Consider the following 25,056-nt stretch of genomic DNA (forward strand, 5'->3'; position numbering starts at 1 on the left):
CCTTCGGGAATTTCAAGAAAACAGCGTGACCTGCAAATAAAGGTAAACATCTTAACTAAGCGATATTTTGATGAACAAAAACAAAATTATTTATCTTATCGGCATTGTTCACTCATTGTCCGTTGATTTACTTTGGTGCCTCTGTAATTTAGATATTCTTTGCCTTTCGTTCGTGCCTTTCTAACTATTACTTCATTTTAATTTCATAAATAATTTGTTTCAGTTCCTTTTGTGTTTTTTAGGAATAACTTTCACTTAACGATCCTCCTTGGACGACGAAATTTGTAACAACTAAGCATTTAAACATATTCAACACATGTCACTTATCACGTAGACGTTAGAAGCCGTTTATTTGAGAAACACCACATGTTCAGGACTTGTGAGGTTTCTCAAATAAATATATATTTTAAACTAGCGTTGAAAGCGTTATATGGGTTGGTTATAAGTGTGATTTCTCTTTAAACTATGCGTCTATATGAGGATAAATTGTTAAGCTGAAAAAGTCGAAATGTCATATTTGTGGACATGTCGAATTTCTCATTAATAGGCGATTCAATTAGGACATTAGGAATCATTTATTCTCAAGTACAAAGTCGGACAACTCATAATTCGCGTTTTACGTACAGTTACATATCTCGCCTTAGTGCACATTTCGCTTTCACTACGTATTAACGGTACATACTCGACATAGCAAAGTCGTCATTTAAACTTAATTATTTTCAAGACAAATTGTAAAATAAAAGTGTTAATTGTGTAAAATTAACTGTTCTCGAATAAAATAAAAAACTTAAACTCACCATCTACTATTACTTCAACATCGAACTATACCTAATCGGAGCCGTTTATAATCAACCACCTAAAAGTTTGGTTTTCGTCTTATGTTGGATGAAAGGGACATTCACTACGGATATATCACAGAATACTGACATTTAAATAGATAGTAGGCTACTAATGTGCCTTGTCTTTGCCTTATGCGTTAATGTTGTTTGTGTGTAATATTTCTTTTGAATAAATATTAGTTGAGAGAAGGGACAAGACACATCCCTGTCTCACACCCCTGGTTACATGTAAATTTATTCACAACAATTAAGTTTACTATAGTACAATATTACATGTCTCATTTGAGATATAATTGATATGGGGAATATCCATAAACTACGTCGTTGAGAAGAGGGAGAGGGGGAGTGTACATGGTATACGACAGAAGGGAAGGGGCATAAATACACATCCGACCTCGTTTGGTGTATTTCAATTTGTCGCTATTGTGTCTAGAAATATATTTTTTTACTAGCTTCTAAAAGAGGGCAGCAAATTGTTATGATGCATTTGTACATAAAGTTTTACAGTTGGTTTTAAAAAATCCAAAAATGACATTGAATTTTTTTAAAAATCATTGAAAAGGGGATTGCAACTACTGCGACATCGACATAAGGGGGGCCTCGACTGTAAACGATGCTTTCAGACGAAGGGGAGGGAGGATATCAAATAGACCATTTTTTACGACGTATTTTATGGATGTTCCCTGGTGTATTACGAGCCCCTTCCCATAATAATTTTTCCCACCTGGAATTTACAATTTAAGTCGATTACCAAAACAAATTATACTCTGCATGTTTTATGAGTTTCCATATTAATTAATATGGCATTTTTATTAATATCTATTAAAAACATTACCCTTATTCTTTTTTATTTATTTTCAATAATAAAAAAAAATTACGAAACTCTAGCTATGCATTCACTTATGTCAACATACGTTGATTTTTTCATAATTAAATCCAGAGGTAGCTTTGGAAAAATGACATCATCATCATCATCATCAGTGGCGTTACAGCTCTTTATGAGCCAAAGCCTTCTTCAGAACAATCCTCCATTCGCCCCTGTCTCTGGCAACTCTTCTCCATGCTCTAATTCCGATAGACTTCAAATCATTTTCTAGGTTGTCTTGGTACCTAAGTCTCGGTCTTCCTCTTCTTCGTTGTCCGATCGGCCCTCTTCGGTCAAAAACTTTTCTGACTATGGCATCTTCCTCTCGTCTGATTACATAACCTATCCATCTGAGGCGTGCTACCTTAATGAATTTTACAACGTCAGGTTCTCCAAATCTTCTTCAGGAAAAATGACATCAAAACAATAATATTGTCAGTTAATGTCAAATGTATTTTGTAGTATTGTAAAGCTTTTTGCCGTTTGTGGGTTATACAATGGGTCGAAATGGGTCGAGATAAAGTTATCGATGAGAATATTTGTTAAGTCATTATTAGATTTTTTAATTCTGGAAAATCCAATTCGAAAATCTCGAATATGTTGCAATTGTCATGTTATAGTGTAAGAAATATAGTCAGAAGATACAAAACTACAGGTTCGGTCGTCACAAAACATAGAAATATACGAAAAAGTAAAATAACCGAAGCAGATCGAAGGGCATTAAGAGTTAAGTGTTTTATGGAGTGGCGTTATTGGAAGACACGTTTCTAGATCAACATGTCACCGAGAGTCCCACAAATTAGGATTTGGTACTTACAAAGTAAGTTTTATAGTTGAAAAAATTAATACGAATCGTTTTTAATAAATTTCATTTTATTTTAGGCTAACGAAAAGCCACTTTTAACTTACAACAAAAGAAAAATAGAGTAAGATTGTCAAAAGAGCATAAAGATTGGACTCAGTCGCAACGGGATTCAATACAATGGAGAGATGAGTCCATATTTGAAATGTGTGTTGGAGATAGTGGGAGTCGTGCCATTCGCATGAAAAATTAAGCTTTCCATCCCGACTGTCTGAAGAGAAAGTCAAATTTCCTGCATCTGTCATGATCTGGGGCAGCATGTCGTCTACAGGTGTGGGAAAGTTACATTTTATTGATGGGATTGTAAACACGGATAAATATTTGAATATGTTAGAAGAATCTCTTTTATCGATTATGGAACACCGTTTAACATCAGGGGAAGATTTTGTCTTCCAACAGGACGGCGCAGGTTGTCATACCTCAAAAAAGAGTTTAAAATGGATTGAAGACCATGGCATACCACTTCTGGAATGGAACAGTTCGGACTTGTCCCCGATAGAGACTTTGTGGCGCGAAATTAAAAAAGCTTTGAGAAAACATCCTGCCAGGTCCGTCAACGAATTGAAGGAAAAACTGCAAGAAATATGGGATTCGTTTACATTAAAATTTTGTCAGAACTTGATAAAACTATGCCTCGAAGAATTGTGGATGTCATTAAAAATAAAGGGGATGTAACTCAGTGGTAAACTTTCACATTTTTTTTTTTGTTAATATTTAATATTCTATGCGTTTTTTTAAATTTATTATTATTATGTTTAATCAATAATTTTCATTACGTTATAAAATAGTTTCTATATGCATTAAAACTTCTAAAATTTACGCTGCGCTTTTATTTGTGTTCTCTAAAATTTAATGTTCTTATCAATCTAACGTTGGAACAACTGATATGGGAAGGGGCTCGTATTCTTTTTCTGTAAAACTTGATACAATTCATTTTGCAACACGAGTACCGCTGCATATTTTCTGTTTGTGGCGTCATCGTCTTTTTAAAGTAAATAAGCTTCATATACATAGTTTAATTTTATAACTAGAGTTGTAATAGATTATTTACTTTCGTTTTAATTTATTTATACTTTAAAATTATCGGAAACAACAAATATCTTATCTCGAAATAGACGCGCATCTGGTCAGGTGTTATTAAAAAAGGTTTCAATGCGCTACCACTGCGAATTCTACCCACCGCCCGTCGGTATGATGTGAAAAGCGCCGATTCCCATTTCACAAAAGAGTGGCGGCCAGATTGCACCCGACACCACGTTTTGATTTTCTAAAAATATCCCAAAATGAAAACCGGGACTACCGAACGCCGTTTTACAACTTTAAGTAAGAATTCAGTCGCGACCTACACTTAGCACACCGCGTTTGTGTAGATTTTTTCTTGAAAAAAGAAAATCACCTCGAAAATCCGACAATGGGAGACGTAGAAGTGAGTTCCAACTTCACCATCACCGAAAAGAAGACGAAGAAGGTCAAGAAGACGACCAAACAACGCAGAGGAAGTAACGAACAAACCGAAGTTACCATTCAAGAGCTTAAAAATGGCAACCAGGGGTATGTGTTGGCATAAAACTTGACGGGGAAATCGAATTAACGACCACCTGTTACTTTTTCCACAAAAAGAAATGCAAGTGACAAAGTGGTAGTGTCTCAGGTGTCGCTTTAAGTTTTTATGGTTTCTGTGACAATTTGGGTTGAAGTGAATTACAGAGTGAAGTAATATATACCATATATTGTATGGAATGTCAAAAATATTGCTACAAAAATTTAGAGGCTTAATCAATCATGCATCACCGACATCATCGTCATCGACAAACTTTTTCACTTATTAATTCAAATCATTTTTTAAGTTTTTCATCTCTTCCTGTTTGTTGTCTCTGAGTTTCGTATGAATTTTCAACGTATTTTCTTCACGGTATCTTCAAAAAGAGCTTTATCTTAACATAACAATCTATTGATCTTTCATAAAATACCGGTTAACAACTTTTAAGACATTTGCAATGCTTATACTATATTATCTCTTATTTTGTAATGTCATATGTTCTCATTTTTTGTCTATTCTTATAATTCATGATTAATTTACCCGTTTTTCTTTTCCGTTTTCTTTGAGTTTGATCAATAAACACAATCGTAATGTTTTCGAAGAATTCATTACTACGGGTCTTGTGAATTTGCATCACTACTTTCAATATAATATTTTATTCTAAATATCCAATGCTTTATAGATTTTCGAATATGTACCTATATATTATTATTTTTGCTTTTTTTTGTTTTTTTTTCCTGTGAGATGTATATAGACTGACCAATACGTGCATATTACATTTCACCACAAAAAAAATGCAAAGGAAATCTATTTTTATCATCCGCATATCCTAATAATTATATGCAATTATTATTTATTGTTTAACAACCTAGTATATGAATTTAGTAATGCAGTAAAGAATTCTATTGATGTCAATCATGTTATGTCATTTTATTTTTTAGTTTGAGTGACTTTCGTTATGTAGTACTTTACTTATTTTCTATCGTATTTCTCTGTTTTGTTGTAATTTGCCTATAGTTCCACTACTGAACGTATGCCACCCGTATTTTTTTTACCTATTTATGTCTTGGGAGTCTTGGATCCAATTTGTAGTGAATCATTATCATCCTAGTCATAGTTCATCTAGTCGATATTTGTACGATACTCTATAGTTTTCCTTCCTTGAAACTCGTGAATTTAGATTTATTTAATTTGCAAAAATTTATATAATGTTGTCATTACTGAGTGTGTTAAACACAGAAGGTGTCTCCTTATTTTATGTGCGAAATTTAGGTAACTACCTTATATTTTTATTGCATGTCTATTTTTGAAAATAATGTTTTTAGAACCATTTTACCATTTCGCAGAAATATGTGACACTTAATTATTACTTAAACGTTTCGGTTATTTGCCATTTTCAATAAGCACTTTAATTATTTAAACATTACATAATACATAATTATATTTTATGTCTGCACTTTTTGATAGTATAACATGGACTGCGAAAGTGGTATCTGACCCTGAATACATCTAGCAGGTACTTCAAAATACGAGTGGTTAGGTTGCAGTGGTGCATTTAAAAAACAACTCAATTTATTAAATAATGAAAGATCTTTATTAATAGATTTTGATCATTTTTTTGTGAATTATCTCCAATATGCATCTTTTGTTGTAGTTTTGTTCTTTTTCCAAAATATGTACATTTTCAAAATCACGTTCGCTTATCTCAGCACCAGTAGCAAAGTTAGTAATGGAAATATTAGAAACAATAGTCATCTATAAATTAAAGTACAACATACATTTCTACAAGTTATATGTTGATGACTGCTTACTGTCTAATCCGGACCATGAAATCGAAGAAAACAACAAAATTACTTTTCTTGATTTATGTTTAGAGTATAAGAACAATAACCGACTAATAACAACTAACTGATTTACAAAAGATGTTTGGTCTGGAAGATATCTAAATTTTAATACCAACGCAGCCATATCCCATAAAATAAGTGTTGTATTCAGTCTTACTGACAGAGCAATTAAGTTATCTAGCCCACAATACCGTTCAAAAAATTCGAAAAAAGTTGAAGATATCCCAGAAAAAAATAATTATTCACTAGAATTTTACAAACATCTAATTAAAAAAGAAGTTGCATTATCAGAAATCAATGTAATTCCGATAACAATCCAAAACACACCCAAACCATACCTAGCAATAATAATAGTAATGTCACTAAATCAAACAAACGCTATATCCTTACCATAAATTAATGGATTCTCTGAACAAAAATGTCGAAAATGTTGGCAAAATATGATATCAATGTTGAATATAAATCATCAAAACCATCCGGAAAATAATTTTCAAAATTTAAACTCAATGTTAATAAAGATCATCAGTCGATGTTATTTATAAAATAAGTTGCAGATACTGCAATTCAACATATATTGGGCAAGCACAAAAATATCTACATAGAAGAGTTGTTGCACACAAACATAATGTATAAACCAACAAATTAAAGTCTTCTTGAGAGAAGGTTTAGCCAAGCATTCTCTGAAGAAAAGCCCTTCTTTTGATTATGAAAATGTACAGATTTTGGAAAAAAGAACAAAACTACAACAAAAAATGAAAATTGGAGATGATTCACATAAAAAAATCAAAATTCTATCAATAACAAAATTGATACCAATGATCTTTCCAATATGTATCATAATTTAATAAATTGAGTTGTTTTTTAAATACAATATATATATATATATATATATATATATATATATATATATATATATATATATAATATTTTTGATCAAAGTTGTTTGTTGTATATATATATTTCATTGTCTTTATAGCATATTTTAATTTATCGTATTCTTCATTTATTATAGTCGTATATTCATCTGACGATTAGTTGATCATCAATTACACAATTCAAAAATGAAATCTTTATTTGACATTTCGTCTTTCATATCGGGATCATCTCCAAAATTCATTTTTGTAACTTTTTTATTTTGTTACATTTGAAACTTCTTATCTTTCAGACATAGGCTGAAATTTTTATCTGGCCCTACTTCAGTTAAGGATAGTTAATTTGATAGCATGAAATCAGTCCATTAATCACTAGCGGACAAGTAATAATTATTGGTCTCTACAAATCTAACACTTTCTATCATACTCAATTTCCTTCTTCCTATTTCAATACTTCCATGACTTTTTCTTCTACTTTTTCTGACCAAGATTGAGTCGTTTGTGCTCTCCTTGTTACACAGCATTTTTTACACATGTTTGTTGCCCATTAAAGCACCAAACTTCGTTTCATCTACACTTGTGTGATGTTCAACCAACAAATCTACATTTAATGACATAACTACCACGTTCTTCGTTGATCAAAGTCTGTTTATTTGGTTATACCTTAGTCAATTGTCCGATCGTCCTATATACCCATAGGACTTGCCCTGGTAGTTATTGGGCTGCGCCGTGTTAGGAATAAGAGCTTTCCCACTTAGCCTGTTCTGCGAGGAATGCTGCAGACTCACAGTCTAAAACCAGCACGATTTAAAATCTCATTCATTTCTTCTTCATCTTAAGATTTGGTAACTCACTTAGTTTTCTTCTATTTCTTTCCGCAGATCTTTTTGAACCTTCCAATACTTTCATTGGCTATTTCTCTCGCATTTCTTCCTCTCTAGCTTTCTTGACTGTATTTTAACTATCTTCATTGACTTAAAATGGCAAAGGTTGGCAAATTTTAGTGCTAGTTCCTCTCACTATAATAATAGTCCACTGTATACAGTTTGATGACCTTGTGGGGCTATATTTCTTCTTTATGTTTATATTTGGTAGCGTAACCGGTTTTATTCAATTTGTTTGCTGCGAATTAACTAAGGGGATTATCTATGATTAGGGTACAACAAGGGGAAATGGAAGCGTAAGATCGTAGAAGATAGAGTGCTATAGTGGATGCGACGAAGACTCCCCCCGAGTTGTAAAGTTAGTCAAGAAGATGAAGAAATACTTCTAAGGGCCATTGGAAATTTCTCCTGCACATTTCTCCCCCATGTTCTGTTGACTTTGTTTCAATCTTCATTTATCATCATCATTATCTTTGCCTTTGTCCCTATGGGGGGTCGACTTCCCTAATTATATTTCTTTCTTAATTGTTTGTGGTCCTCCACTATTTAAAGTGATTTTGTTAAATTTTGTACATAAGAAGTTAAGTTTCTCTCTTTTAAAAGAATATGTTATCAATCGCCATATCTAACGCTGTTGCTAATTGAAATGTATCATCTCCAGCTTCATTTCTAGCTCCAAAGCCTATTCCTCCATGTATTGCTTTATGTCCTGCCTTGGATTGGCTCACATTTGCATTAAAATATTCTCCTCTTATAACCTTCTACTCTGATGAAATATTATTCAGTATGTCTCCCAATTAATCATAAAAAGCTTTTCTTACGTTCTCAGCCAGCCTTGTTTGAGGAGCATACACACACCACACACATACACACAACATTCAACACTTCTTTATCAAGTATTCACTGACATTATTTTATCATTCGTTCTTACAACGTCTACTGTGTTATCTTTCATTTCACTGTCAGCAATTACACCATCTGCATTCCTAAGTATTACTATTTATTATTACAATTTGTATCCTTCACCTAGTTCTTTCGCCCTTTGTCCTTTCCACCTAGTTCCTTGAACGCAAGCAATTTTCAAGTATCTTCATTGCTGTCAAAATGGTAAAGGTTGAACACAATGTTTCTTTTGCTGAAATTAGAGGTTGGTTAGTTTTTTTCAGTTTCCTGCTGCAAATATATTTTTAACTTCCAATACTTTCTCTGGGTATTTCTCTCGCTCTTCTCCTGTATAGTTTTCTTGAATTTATTTCAAGTTTTTTCATTGATTGCCTTAATTGGCAAATTTTTAGTTCTAGTTCCCCTTGCAGCAACAATAATACTTTATATACCGTTTCATGATTTTGTTTTGTTCAGAAACGACACGTTCGTCTAATTACGTATTTCTTCTTTATCTTTATATTTGTTAAATACCTGGTTTTGTTCAGTTAGTTTTTTCAGATCTGTTATGTACCAACCTTTTCTTACGCTCCATATGAGTTTTCTCTCGTATTTTCAAGTACACGACCTTTTTTCAGTTTTTTCAACTTTTTGCAATCTTTCGGTCTCAATTTTCAGTACACGACCAGCCCATCAAAGTCTCTGAAGTTTAACGAATTCTGATAACGGTGCCTCTTTGAACAGTTTGTAGAGGTTATGGTTGTACCTGGATCTCCATACTCCGTTTTCGTTAATAGGTCCAAATATCTTCCTTAGGACTATTCTTTCAAAGACTTCCAGCTTTCGTTTTGTGTCTTCTGTTGTCACTCATGTCTCGCACTCATAAGATACTACTGGTCTGATAATAATTTTGTAGACCCTGATTTTGGATCTCCAGTGTGTATTTTTGGAGCGAAACACATGGGCGGGTGAAAAATAAGTTTTGTTTTTCTTTGCTATTCTTCTTTGAATTTCTGGTTCTTCTGTTCCATCCGTGTTTAATGCAACTGCAATGTGCATTCTGATTCCCCTATTTCTTGCCTGTGTGAGCTTTTTTATCTTTTGAATATTTATTTCTAGTCCGGTTTCTTAATTCGCCTCTTCTGTTCTGCGATACATGATGCTAATGTCATCGGCATAGGCGGCAATCTGTATTGACTTATTTGTTAGGAGATTGCCTCTTCCTATATTCAGCTGTCTTATCACATATTCGAGAGTCAGCTTAAATAATGTCGGCGCCTTGCTTTAATCCTTTGACTATTGAAAAGTTCTCAGTGAGCTCATTTTGTACTCTGACAGTTGCTGTTGACGACTCCATTGTCCTATCCCTTCTCATTCTTTCTGATAATATGTCTATTCCATTTTTTTCTTCATTATAATTATGAAATAATTTATTAGACGTTTCCACTCCCAAATCGATAACCGTTTTCAAATAGCATGAGAATTAAATGATTTCAAAATGCTGTCGTTTATATTTATCATGGCTTTTTCTGATGTTTCTTTCTCTTTTTATGTTCATTATACTCTGAATTGTACGGTATACCATTATTATTTGCGTTGATTCTAATATTTTATATTTTCTTGAGGATGATAATTTGTGATCGTATTGTTGTTTAGTAAATCATAATTGTAGCATTATACATTCCGCATCATAGAAAACGGGCACCCAAATATTAAAAATATTTTCGAAATTACTATTTATTGTTACAAAATTAAGCATACAAGCAAAATAAAAAAATAATTATTTTTTGTATATTGAATCAATAACTCATTTAGCATAAAATTTCAATATAAAAATCAATCAAAAATAAGAAATTTGAGAAAAATATAAAATTTATTGAAAAAATCAACTTACAGTTTTTAAAACAAAAATGAACTGTATATTAAAAAAAACTGGGATCCGTTTTTCGTAATGAGTATTGCCACCTCGATTCTGGATAACACTCCTCATTGGATTTGGCATGGAATGAATAATGTTTTGAATATCTCTTTGGGGAAAAGTGGTCCATTCCTCAACGAGTGCCATCTGAAGATCTCCAGGTGTTGTTGGAGCAGGTATACGATGCCTAACACGGCTCTTTAGCAGGCTCCATATATGCTCAATAGGATTTAAATCGGGGCTTTGAGCAGACCAGTCTATTGTTGGAATACCAACCTCTTCAAGATACTCCATTACTATCTTTGCCGTGTGTGGTCGCGCATTATCCTGCATTAGCAGGAATTCATTGCCAATAAATCCAGTCACATGATGTAAGATTTCCCGATTTCCGTTATGTACCTTAGTGCTTTTAACGCACCTCTGTCGATCACTACGAGATCCGTATGCGCATCAAAAGAAATCCGTACCCAAAACATTACTAAATCACCACCAAAAACAGCGTGTGGTACCCGAGTGCAACCAGTGAAACGTTCTCCAGCCCGTCTATACACCTTACTGCGCCCGTCTTTACCACTTTATTCTACATTCATCCGTAAACAATTCTTTTTTCCAATCGTCTGTTGTCTAACTCACGGCCACACGCGAGTCTTCGTCTTTTGTGAGCTGAGGAAAGTAAGCGCTCCGATGCTGGACTGCAAGCTGTTAAACTTTGTTCTCTTAATCTTCGCCGAACAGTAGAAAGGCTGATTGCTGGTCCTTGAGCTTTCTGTAAATGGCCTTCTGTTGTAAATTGAGTATTCTAGCTGTTTGTGTCCGATTCCGTAATATAGCAAGAATAGCGACGCGATCTTCCCTAGAATTTGTTTTTCTTTTTGGACCCGTAGTTTTGAAAATGTTCTATCGTTATTAACTCAAGACTATTTCACACTAAGTCAGCTACTGTAAGTAATACTGAGATGCTTTTAGAACTCATTAGAACCCTTTACAATATGATACATTTCTCAAAACAATCGCTTCCTCGAAAATTTATCAGGTTGTAAACAACCTTTTCTCAAAATTGATTTGTTTTATAGGTTCTTCGAATATCCTCAATTCAGTTACAAGGTCGGTTTATAACCCATTTAAGTTAAATAACCTAAAACAATTTAAAAATAAAATTACATTAATTCAATGTACAAAAAAATAAATGCTTAATTTTGTAGCAATAGATAATTTCGATAGTATTTTAAATATTTTCTATGACGCGGAGTGTATGTTCGTTTTTCAGTTATCTTTATTTAATTTTCTACTATTTAATAGCCAAATTGCATCCCTTGCAATTCTCTAATTGTTTCTATTAATAGTGAAGACCATTTTAAAGGTCCTTTTGAGATTTATTCCCTATATTCTGACAAAAGTTGTTTGTTTTAAAATATCGTATAAGGTCATAGAAAATTTCAGTTTGTAATAAGATATATCTAAGTTAAATCTTATGAAACGTTGCATTAGTCATTCTAATTGATCGATGTAAATGACACTAACAGGTGTGATGTTTTAGAAATGATATCATACGATCAAAAATACTCTTGTCAGCCTACGCAAGGTTGCATATTCACAACTTTCAACAATTTTGTCTGGTGTTCTATATTTATTATAGATGAATTTATTCTCGAGTTCAAAATGTCTACAGGTTGTACTTTTGTCCTGTCTTAAGTACTACTATTCTTCTTTTTTCTTATCTTCTTTTTTGCTTATCTGGGTTTATCCTAAAATAAGATACAAGTATGAAATTTTATGACAATAAATTTTTGTATAAATAACTGAAATACTGCACTAAATTATCTTGATATTTATTAATATAAAAAGCAAATCTTTTCTTCTTCTGATGCCGTACGCTATGCAGCGTGTAGCCTTTCATGCTGTTTGGATTGTGCGTAAGGATCCTTCTGCTCTTCTTATTATTGTACTGATAGGTATGATGCACCAGTTTCTTATGTCTTCGAACAATGAGTGTCGTTTGCAACTTGGTCCTCCTAGACCTTTAATTTTGCCCTTTAAAATGATTTTCAAAGGATTATATTTGTTGCCTCTTAAAATATGGTATAGGTATGAAACCTTTCGCTGTTTAACGATACTTAGAAGCTCTCTTTGGGCATTAGTTCTTCTTAAGATCTCTTCATTTCCAATATGGTCGACCCATGGAATTTTAAGCAACCTTCTGAGATACCACATTTCGAACGCTTCAATAGGGTTTAGCGATCTAATTGTAAGTGACAAGATCTCGCAACCGTATATGATTATTGGCCATATGTACATTTTAGAATGCGAATACGGAGACCAAAAGGAGTTTCCGAGTGAGGAGCTAAGGTAGTTAATGAATTTGGTAGAAGTATGCCTAGCTATTGCTACTCCCATCGTCACTTTTTCGTCGCAGTCCGATTTATTGTTTATGGTAACTCCAAGATATTTAAATTTCTCAATTCTGTTGTTCAAGTTGGTTGTTTATTTTCAAAGTTGTTGTTTTTGTGATGGTAGTGTTGAGACAATATTCCTCTCCCACTGTATTAATATTATTAACTATCTCTTGTAATTCTTCTATGTTGTTCTGCTATTATAGCTTTATCATCGTAATATCGCAAATTATATTGATGGCCAAAAAAAAATGTAATACTTATAAGCACAAATATTTTTTTAAATATTTATTTATGGAAGTATACGTTATAATATTCTTATTATTTGATAGTTAACATTATAAACAAATTTGCAACGCAATTTTCACAAAAAAAATTATTAATGAGTAACTCCTCCTTGACTTTCTCTACACTCAGTTACTCTATGGGACATTGATCAAATTAAGTGGTCTATATCGTATTGCGTAATACTCATCCAGATTCTTCTTACGGCATGCCACAGGTCTTCTTAGTTTTGAAGGACGTGGCAATCGATTTAGGTTTCGACCTACCATATCACACACATGTTCTATGGGTGACAAATCGGCTGATCTTGATGGACACTCGAAAGTCTTAATACCAGATTCTTGTATGAACGGGCAACATGACATCTTGCGTTATCCTGTTAAAAGATCGCATTTGGAATGGTTTGTAGGTAGGGGTGTAAAACCGGTTGCAGTACTTTAACAATATATCATCCATCTGTCAGAGTGCCGTTAATAGAAACTGGAGGTGATCTGCTTCACAAAAATATAGCACCTCATACTACAATCACGGGCACGAAAAACGGATCACGGATCACAATAAAAACTTAAAATTTTAATTTTCTTTAAACTTTTATTATTATAATAACGTAAACACAAACGAAACAAACTGTTTTAAGTAATTTCTAATAAAAATTTAACTTTTGAACAAAGGACTGTTTTAGTATATAACAATTTAAAAATTAAGGAAAAAAAGTAAGTAAACGTTGTAACAAAATGATGCTCAATTAATGAAAACTTAATGTGCCCGGACAAACCGATTTTAATAATGAATGTTTCCTCCACGAGCTCGAATTATTGCGTGAATTCTCCTTGGCATGCCTATAATCAAATGAGAAATGTCCTGTTGAGGAATAAGTTCCCATTCCCCTAAAAGTCCTTCTTGTAACTGATTTAAGGTTAAAGGGGCAGAAACACGTCTTCGTATCCTTCGCCCAAGCATGGCCCGAACAAGTTTGATTGGGTTTACTTAATGTTTACTTAATTTAAAAACTGTTGAGTGATTCTCGCACTGTGAGGCTTGGTATTAGCATGCATCAGAACAAAGTAATTTCCAACAAAACCAGCACAAGGCACAACAAAATCTTGGAGAATTAGATCAATGTATCTGACAGCTGTTATGGAGCCTTTCGGAACGACGTACAATTCTGTACGTTCCTCTAGAGAAATTCCAACCCACACCACAATTGAGCCCACTTGATAGCCTACCCTAGGACTGAAGGTACATTCTGCAAAACGCTCATGTGGTCTTCGCCATACTCTTTCACAGCCATCTGGAGACCATTACGTAAACCTGGACTGATCCGTAAATAAATCGTGCCTCCAATTATTTACAGTAAAATGAGCATGGTTTCTGGCAAACTTAATCCGCGCAACTTGATGACGCCTGCGAAGTTGTAGACCTGTTGCAGGTCTGCTACTGCTTAAATTTGCTTCTCCAAGCCTTCTTGTTCGTTCACTTACGTTAGTATTCCGGACGTACTGAAGTAAATTTCGGATTTGTACAGCCGTGACACGACGATCTCGTAGACTTTGTAAGAGGATGGAGCGATCCTCACGGGAACTAGTTCTTCGTTGGGGACCGGTTCCAGGTCGTCTAGTGTGAGCTCCGGTTGCCAAGAAACGTGTAAAATACGGTGCCCAGTATTATTGGATATTTGATACTTTTGAGCAACATATCGCTCACTTCTTCCGTCTTGAAGCGACGCGACAATAGCAGCCGCTGTTTCGGGATTTACAACCATAATTAAACGCAAATAAACTTCAAATTTGTTTGATTCCTTGATTCTTGATTCCTTTGCACTTTTAAAATTGATAAGAATAGTGTATTCTTGATTGAATTCTTGAATCTTGATTTTTTATGCATGTTTTTTTCTAATAAGCACTTAAGTTTCATTAGAAATTACTTAAAACAGTTTGTTTCGTTTGTGTTTACGTTATGTTAATAATAAAAGTTTAAAGAGAATTAAAATTTTTATGTTTTTAGTTTAAAAATGCAAGTGCTCCGTTTTTCGTGCCGGTGAGTGTATAATGCTTGGTTGTTTTGTCTTACCCTTATGCGCCCATCAGACCCACCGAAAAAATCTATATTCATCATTGTATCAGGAAAATTTTCAATTGCTCACTCCAGTTTTGCCGAGCTCTGCCCCACTCTAAACGTTGAGCCTTATGATGTGGTGTCAAAGGTAACAGCACGGTAAGCTTTCAGTATCATTCCAAGTAATCTTTGATTAACTTGAGACTACCCTTTCTGTAGCTTCAACTAAATCATATCTTATTCTATGTCCACCTCCTCCAAACTCGTTAACACCGCTGATGCATTAGCTTCAGCTCTTCGTAAAATTTTACTTAAGCCAAAACCGGCTTCTTTAATAAATCTTTTTAAATGTATGAGAAACGTTTTATAGGCACACAAAGATTGTGCACTCTTTATGATTGTTTAAAAAAAATTACAAAATCAGCAGTACGTCTTCAAAGATTTGTTATCAGCTATCCCTCATATACCTTTTAGAACATTCGAAAGATTTTTTCAGCTGTTTTGTTTCTTTACTGGCCTAATTAGGTATATAAAATGTATAAATAATCTAAACACTAATCTACTAATTAAAAATGTCATTGTGTAATATGTTTAAAATATAATAAGCCCCATTTTTCTTCTAATATCATAACCTAACCTATATATTGACCAAATAGCCCGCTTTTCTGTGATTCCTTCTTGCTAGTTATGATGGTATGCTGGTTGCTGTCTGATATCCAAAATTTCTATACTATAGTTTCACGTTTTTTTTATTTTTGTCTACATTTATGTTATTTCCTTCTTCATTATCACGGTTTTCTACGTTCTAATCTTATTCCACTCTAATATTGGTTTAGTTTGATTGATTAGTTTGTTTGATATACATGCCAAGAGTGACCGAATTTTTGTTTATTGCGAATTGATCATTTATTTCTATTTCATTAGCGACATAACTAAAAATTTCAGTACTTTGCATGTACCTAAACACCTTCTTCTCATTCCGCCGTCTCCTTTCGAAGGTTGGCGGTCCAAATGGCAATTGTAGTTTTGGAAAATGCTGCGCGAAAGATCTCTGCGGATGAGCGGTCGAACCATCTCCTCAGGTCTTTCAGCCACGAGTTCTGGCGTCTTCCTACTGATCTTTTGCCCTGTACTTTTCCTTCCAGTATAACTTGAAGTAATTCATATCTTTCGCCTCTCAACACATGACCCAAGTATTGCATTTTCCTTTCTTTGAGTATTCTTAGTAATTCTTTTTGTTTACACATGCGACGAAGTACCTCAACATTAGTAACTCTTTGTACCCATGGAATCGTCAACATTCGTCTGTATATATACATACCTAAACACCATTTTCTATTTATTATTTGTTCATCTATAACTAGTTTGCACTTTATTGGTACTTTTATGTCATAATACAGTTATTTTTGTTTGTACATATTGTAGGGAATATGTTTGATATGTGATTAAACTTCTGTACTTGTATATATAGATACAAAAGCTTATTAAAGACAGTTTTTTACTTACTAAACAAAATGACCTTTATTGATACTGAAAAATACTATTCTTTAATGAATTTTACTCTACTTTTCACTTTAAACTAAATATATACCTCAGAATACTGAACCTTCGAAAACATCACACTGCACCAAAGAAAACCGACTGCAGTCTGAATACAACATATTCAACCACATACAGAAAAGTGTGAAAAGCGACCAGATCTACCAAATTGACACTTGAATTCAAGTACCACCATCATGCCGAAGACATATGCCATCACATACCCCTGTCTTACAAAAGGTACATACAAGTTTGACTAATCGTTTTAATAGAAATTTCTAACCTGTAACCTATTGATAATTAGTTTTTGAAAGAACTCCTTTGTATATAAGATTTTTTATATAGCCGATTTAGTATATAGAACACTTTGTATATAAATTTTCTAAACCTGCTTCATTTCAATTGTCAATTTTATGTAAATTCCTATGAATTTTGGCACTAGGTTCGGAAATGTAATAAACTACACTTGAGTGCAAAATAATCGACTCAAAATTATTTTGCGAAAGTACGTCTCCTGTTTCAATCTAAAAAGTGTAAATTTAAAAATATTTAGTGTATAATCGTTAACCTCATTATTGATTTTTAAAAAAGTTTTGTTTTTTGGTGAGTCAGATGACGGACCAGATCATTTATTACAAATAAATAATGCAACATGTAGAGAGAAGTTCAGTATTTGACTCATAAAAATCTACACGCACCGACTTAACGCCTTCGGTTATCATCGTATGCATCAGTTTCCATAGCAACCCACTACTACATCAGTCAATTAAGTTCTCAACTGCATTACAAATGGATACCACATCCGTCAAAGCAGCTCAAGCAGTAGCATTATTGAGAGAAGACCTGAGCCAAAGGCCGTGGCAAATCGACTAAATTTAAGCCAATCTGCTGTGTCCCGAGTGTATTGTCGGTACCAAGATACTGGTGATTATGTCCGTCGACAAGGAGGAGGCCGTAAGCGAATAACAGCGGAGAGAGATGATCGATGTCTTGTATCGAAATCTCTAAGAAATCGACATTTGACTGGTGCTAATCACAAACAATCTGGGAAGGATGAACAAAGAACTGGAAATTTTAAATTCAATAAAAACAAGAAAGTTAGAATATCTCGGACATATTACACGTGAAGAGAAATACACCTTGCTCCAACTGATTATGCAGGGAAATATCCAAGGAAAGAGAAGCATAGGGAGGCGTAGAATGTCATGGCTGCGCAACCTGAGAGAGTGGTACGGATGTACATCAAATGAACTTTTCAGAGCAGCCGTCTCAAAAGTCCGAATAACTGTGATGATTGCCGACCTCCACCGCGGAGATGGCACTTGAAGAAGAAGAATCACAAACAAGAGCTTAGAGAGGTCCGAGGTGTGGTTACCAGCGTTTGGACAGTCAGAAGGAGACTGAAGGCAGCCAACCTAACACCAAAAATGGCAGCTACGGGTCCCAAGCTAACTGCTGCTCAGAAGAAAAGGCGATTAGAATTTGCTCGCGAATATCTGGATTGGGACGACTATGAATGGAGTCAGATATTATTCTCCGACGAAAGTAGAATCTGCTACATGGCAACGACAAAAGGCGTCGAGTCTATAGAAAGCCAGGAGAGCGTCTTTCTTAATGTTATATACGAAAAATTGTGTCATATGGAGGTGGTTCTTGTATGTTTTGGGCAGGCATTTTCATGGATGGGAAAACCGAGTTAGTTTTAGTGCCTGGTGGAGGACGTGGAGAAGGTTTAACGGCGGATCGTTACATCAGAGACATTTTGGAGGAACATGTGGTTCCATACGCGAGATTTATTGGTGATGCCTTTATTTTACTGCGCGATAATGCATGATGCTATACCGTGCGAGTCACCACCACCTATCTCACTGAGATCGGTATACCTACAATACATTGGCCTACGTTGAGCTCGGACATAAATCCAATAGAGCTTGTTTGGGATGAGCTTAAACGAAGGATCCGGGACAGAAATCATGCACCAAGGAGCATAATGGAATTGAGAGCATACTGATGAATGGAAAGCAATGCCTCAAGAATTTTTTAGAAAACTCATCCGAGATATGCGAAATTGATTAGAAAGTGTAATTAGGAGTACGCGTGGTAATATCAAATACTGAAAAATAAAGAAATTCATTTTGTAATTGATGATTGATTGATTTCTCTGTTTATAACATCTTTCTTGCGTTAGTTCCAATGATGAATATTTAGGAAACTCTGTTCGTATTGCATATTATTTTTAATATGCGTATTATAAGTTATTGTTTGCACATTACATCTTTTTATTTTCATACTTTTTACATTGAAACTGAAATTGAAGGTGTTATCTCAAATATCGCTTTTGAATCGATTGTTTTGCACTCAAGTGTAGTCACATTTTCGTCAATAATCTAGTGAATTACGTTATATTATTATTTATACACCTATTTTGCAGTAGCGCACCTAGAATTTGCCTGGGGGGGTTTGGTTGGACACTGAAATTTTTTTATGCTACCTCCATTTTGAGTTCTTAAAATTTGGGTTTTAGTTTAACTTAAAGTACCAAAGATAGGAATGCCAAAGATTCAGATATCTACTACTACTTCAATGTTTATTTTGTGGGATAGGGTTAGGTAAAGCTTTATTTCGAAAGGAATGAATATAAAGACCCGTTAAGGATCGTTAGATCCTCTTTAGGCTGGAGTTGAATGTGTTGTGTTGGAATGAAAGCAAAACAGACCGAAAAACAAGCTGAGGTAGTGGTGTTCTTCTGGTGGAGCATCTTGGGGGATGTCGAGATGGAGTCACTATTCGAATGAGGCGAAAGGCTTGTCTGGATGTGGTGTTCTTTCCAGAAAGAATGTGTATGTTTTTTGAGCTAAATGCGACAGAGTCGAGTCTCTAGTTGCTATTGTTCCTGTAGTCGTTTTTGCGTCTATACCCTACTTCAAAACTAGTGAATTGCACTATAATTTTGTTATCGGGTGTGTTCGATAATCTTTAATTAGATATTCGAAAGTTTTCAGATTGTCGATCGAGTTAGTGACATTAGGATTTGTGCGAGGTCTTGATGAGGGAGGGGCTTCTGTTGCTTTGGCGAACGATGTGGAATTGGCTTGGAGTTGAGTGGATGTAGGGATTGTTTTTGATGTGGAGGCTTGGGGCTGGGTAGCGGGTCTTGAAGTTATTGGGGTTTGTGTACTTCTCTACTACTATCTCAGTATGCTTGTCTATAAGGTCTTTTGCAGAAGAGTAGGGGTTATAGGAGTTATCAGGAATTTCGATGATATCATCATTTTCCTGTTGAAGCAGGGAATAGGGGTTTGCTGATTTGGCGGAGGTCCGTGAACGGGTCACCAACCGGGTCGAGATAGCCGACCCGGTTGAGCCAGGCATATCGATTGGGGCTCGGTCCTACACATTTTATCGCCTGTTTTATAAGGGGATTGAATCCATATATCATTGTCTATGTGTTTCAGGTCTATAAGTTCCTTCACCTCCGTTCTTTGACTTCTTATCAAGCGCTGTATTTCCTTTTGTAGAACAATTTATTTTACTTATATTCCTTTCTTCAAGAACTTTCTAGCTGGCCTTAGCTTATTTGACTCCATGATTTTATGATGCTGATTTTCTGCTTCTTTCTGTTATCCTTTTTTTGTTATACTATATATATATATATATATATATATATATATATATATTTATATATGTGTGTGTGTGTGTGTGTATGTGTATACAGCCCAACAGGCCCTAGAAGCCCATGGTTTGGAATTTTTCCACTGTTTCTTTGTAGGTCTTCGTAACACGCTTCTAGCCACTTTTTGCGTGGTCGGCCTCTTCTCTTCTTTCCTTCCCCTCTTATCAGCGAGTCCAACCGTTGTAAGTTTCTTTGTCCTGACCGTCTAGCTTACTTATGGTTTCCTGTACATCTCTTCGATATCTGCATTTGTTCGTCTCCTCCAAACCTCCAAATAAGAATATCTTTCTTAAAACACTCAGTTTACAGAAATTCAGCATATTTTCTTGATTTCTGTTCATAACCTATGTTGCTTCGCATTCGTACAGGGCTGTGGGTTGGATCAGTGTTCGGTATAGTCTCAATTTTGCCTCTCTGGAGATGTTTTAGGAGAAAGCAATTTCTTGGTTTTTTCCATTTACTTGTTAGGGTTACTCCTAGATACTCAAACTCCTTCACCTCTTTAAAGCAATATTCTTTACTCTAGTTCTTTGTGGTAGTCTTCAGTTGTATGTCTTCATATATGGGCTATCTCATTTATATATACTTTGTTTTTTGCTAATTAATAATCAGTCCATACTGGTTAGCCCTCGCTTCAAAGACTTTACAAATACTCAGAACTTTTCCTTTAGTTCTTGCCATTAACACTACATCGTCCGCAAAGGCCAGGACCTGGCTTCTGTTGTCACAAATCATACCTTGATGGTTGGTATTTCACTCTCTCATTATTGCATCCAGCAAGAAATTGAAGAGTATTGTGGACAGCGGATCTCCCTACTTCAAATTTTCCTGTTTTCTTCTATCCTTACTATATTGTCGGTCTTCATTAAGGTCATTTGTACTAGTCTGATCAGCTTTTCCGTAATTCCATGTACTCTTAGAGCATGATACAGACGCCTTCTTATCATAGAATCGTAAGCTTGTTTGAAATCTATAAAAAGAAGGTTTTGCTTTAACTGTTGCTCGTACGTACTGCTCTGAATCATTTTTAACACGAATATTTGATATAAAGTGGATCTGCCCTTTTTGAATCCTCCCTGGTATTCACCAACCTACTCATTCTAATCCTAATCCTGGTTGAATCATCCTGAAGGTCATTCTGTAGGCTTTAAACTTTTATGTTTGTAGTATATTCTGCTTTTTTATTTGTATTGTATGAATTTGTTCATTCAGATTTTGCATAGCAACATTTATTATCGGTTCGTATATCTGCTAATGTCAGTACTCTTACATCCAATACTTGAGAAGGATGTGACTCTCTGTTCGAAGAAATATTGTCTATCGCAGATCTTCGTCGTCCAGTATTTTCCAAAGTATATTTGTATTGTTCATTATGAAAGAAAAAGGTTTACATAAGCTGGATACCATAATTCATTTAGGATTTAGCATATACAAGATTATTTTATTGTATATATAGTTAGGGTGAATTGTCTCCGCGATAGGGAATTCTGTATATTTTCTTGGGAAAACATTTTCGTTTAAGCCTTTCATGCCAGACTGTATTATAATCTTGCGCCACAAAACGTTAGACGGCCGGCGACGAAAACTTGTTTCTTCCAGCGATCTTTCTATTATATCCGCTATTATGTGGACTTAATGATAGAATGGCTTTTCCTAAATCTAAAAACAGTTTTCAGTAACATCGAAATTACTGGGAGTAAAGAAATCATCGTGTACGATGGTATTATATTTGAGTGCTCTATAATTTTGAGTATCAGTTTAACCTCAGCTACGTTTCATATCCTAGATAAATTGTTTAGTCTGAACGAGTCATTGATAAGTCATGTTAGTTTTACTATGTTTTTGGTGGGAATTGTTTGAATTTTCCCAGAACTTAAATCGAACACAGGTTCTTGTACGATGTACGACGTGTACGATGGTATTATATTTGAGTGCTCTATAATTTTGAGTATCAGTTTAACCTCAGCTACGTTTCATATCCTAGATAAATTGTTTAGTCTGAACGAGTCATTGATAAGTCATGTTAGTTTTACTATGTTTTTGGTGGGAATTGTTTGAATTTTCCCAGAACTTAAATCGAACACAGGTTCTTGGGAGTGATATTTTCTTTAATGTCGCTGAGTTTGAAGTAACTGGTTCAATTTTCCTTTCTTCGTGTAAAATATTTTCCCAATCAAATGTGTTATCACCTTGACCGGTATACCAGTTGAGTTCATTTTGTATTTTCTCCTTTTGTGTCATAAACAAGACAAACTGAAGGTGGGAAAAAGGTATAAAAGGTGGAGTAACTGGTTCAATTTTCCTTTTTTTGTGTAAAATATTTTTCCAATCAAATGTGTTATCACCTTTACCGGTGTACTAGTTGAGTTCATTTTGTATTTCCTTCTTTTGTGTCATAAAAAAGACAAACTGAAGGTGGGAAAAAGGTATAAACATTCCTACATATATTTGGATACTTTCGTCTGGTAATTATCAAACATTTAACACAAATCATTCTGTGTATATAAAAGAACAAACTAACAAGAAACAGAACACATTACACCTCTTTAATATAATTATTTCTACTATTTATAGATAACCTAGGTATTCACATTGAATGACCCTACTATTTTTGTTCTAATTGGTTATTTCCAATTAACGCATTCTGACGTTTGGTTGTCTATGGTAAACAATTTTTCAACTGCTACGAGGTGCAAATGATGATAGAGAATACACAAAAATGTTTATTCGAAGAGATAAAGTACCAATTTAAAAGTGAAACATACAGTTAAATTATTCTAAAAAATTTACTTCCTTTGGATTCTGTCAATACGTGTCCACATTTATATTTTATTTTCCACTTTCTTGCTTTAGAATTTCTTTTCGTATTTTGATTTTGCATTTTGATGGCCGTTCTGCGTTTCACCTGTTTTTGCACTTCTTCCTTTTTTCCACCTACTTCCTTTTTTTCTTCATAGTTTTGTTTATTATCCATTGTGTTTTTGTTGTCCAATTTTTAATATTTATTAATCTCGTTCGTAGAGTTCCTTGGGTAGATTTCATAGTATTTTTCACAAATTTTATATCTCTTGTTTGTACGTTGCATTTATTTTCAATTTTTTCCGCAAGATTTTTCTCTAAAATTTTTCTCTAAAGAGAACAAAAACCAATTCAAAAATAGTTCTCACAAGCACAACAAATTCATTATTATCCTCACCAGTATCCATATGCGGAGTCGGCTTCCCTTACATTACATTTATATTTCTTCATAAGTTTTTATCTTGTGCTTTACGAATATCCATCAGCTCCATTGACATATCCTACGTAAGTGTCTGCCAGCAGGTTTAACAACAGTTTCAGTCCATACCATTTTTGTCGAAAAGTTGAAAATGGCGGAAATATTGAGCAAAAACAGTTCTCATTTAAATTCAAGATGGCGGCTAATGCAACGGTTGGATTCAGTCGCGATTTTAAATTAACGCTACTATTGACGTTCTTAAATGACGGTTCTTAAATCAGAACTGCCTATGTGTCTTAAAAGAAAAGTCTTTAATCAGTGCGTGTTGCCAGTACTTACATATGGTGCAGAGACATTAACACTAACCAAGAAAGTAAGAAATAAAATTTGTGTTACCCAAAGAGCCATGGAACGATCGATGTTAGGCATTTCTCGTAGGGATCGGATCACGAACAAGGAAATAAGACGGAGAACAGGAGTGACAGATGCCATAGAAAGAATTATGAACCTTAAGTGGAACTGGGCGGGGCACATACCTAGAATGTCGGATAACAGATGGACACAGCGAATAATACAGTGGAGACCGAGACAAGAAGCACATCGAATTAGAGATCGTCCACCAACAAGATGGTCTGATGACATAAAACGGATCGACAAAAATTGGATGCAAACAGCACAAAACAGAAATACATGGAAAAGACTGAGGGAGACCTATGTCCAGCAGTGGATAGATTCGGGTTGAATGATTATGATGACTATTGACTCCCCCAAAGGTTAGAATAATAAAATTTGGGGCAGATCGCCTTGCAAGGTTGGCTTTTTTTTCGTCTAACCCGACTGGATTATAAATAAAGATTGTATGCCTTTATATTACATTTGTTCTTTTCATGGCTATCATAAAGAGTAAATAAAAGTTTTTAAAATGGTACTACTAATACAAATACATTGCAATCTTAGTAATGGTGTTATATAATTAAGATAAAGAGATCGTTTGGTCGTGTAGACCTTTCTTTAACACATTTCGCTGGTTGGACCTTTTTCGGTCTCTGCTCAGCTTCATCACGATTATTCTGTAACTGTAAAAAATTCGTTTATAATTTAAAATAAGGCTGCATTTCGTCAATTTATTTCTCAAACGAAAGAATGCACGTACTTTTATGAGTGATGATCAAAGAAACTCATGAAAGATAGTTTGATTAATGTTCGACAAATGTCACAAAACCCTGTTCACATTATATCGCATAATTGACTGGGAGGATGCAAGCAAACAAGTAAACTTTTCATGAACATTAAAAAATACCTACCCAACTATTTGCATAGAAATGTACAAAAATAGATTGATTACAATTTGGCAAGCTCACTGGTAATAAGTCTAAAAATAAGTTTTACAT

At 34.4% G+C, this 25,056-nt stretch overlaps 1 protein-coding gene across 4 annotated transcripts in view; it reads left to right on the forward strand.

Annotated features, from left to right (window-relative positions):
- The window catches only part of LOC140447393 (four and a half LIM domains protein 2-like), a 402,290-nt gene that overhangs the window by 311,036 nt on the left and 66,198 nt on the right, over positions 1-25,056 (forward strand). The window contains exon 1 of one of the 4 annotated variants that reach the window (XM_072540019.1): positions 3,861-4,117. The exons of the other annotated variants lie outside the window; for them this stretch is intronic. Within the exon in view, the coding sequence (XP_072396120.1) occupies positions 3,978-4,117 (140 nt within the window). The 5' untranslated portion in view covers positions 3,861-3,977. Of the gene's footprint in view, positions 1-3,860; positions 4,118-25,056 lie in introns of those variants that run through there. 4 annotated transcript variants of the gene reach the window in all.

This window comes from Diabrotica undecimpunctata, chromosome 8 (genome assembly GCF_040954645.1).
Source record: "Diabrotica undecimpunctata isolate CICGRU chromosome 8, icDiaUnde3, whole genome shotgun sequence".
NCBI classification, from domain to species: Eukaryota; Metazoa; Arthropoda; class Insecta; order Coleoptera; family Chrysomelidae; genus Diabrotica; species Diabrotica undecimpunctata.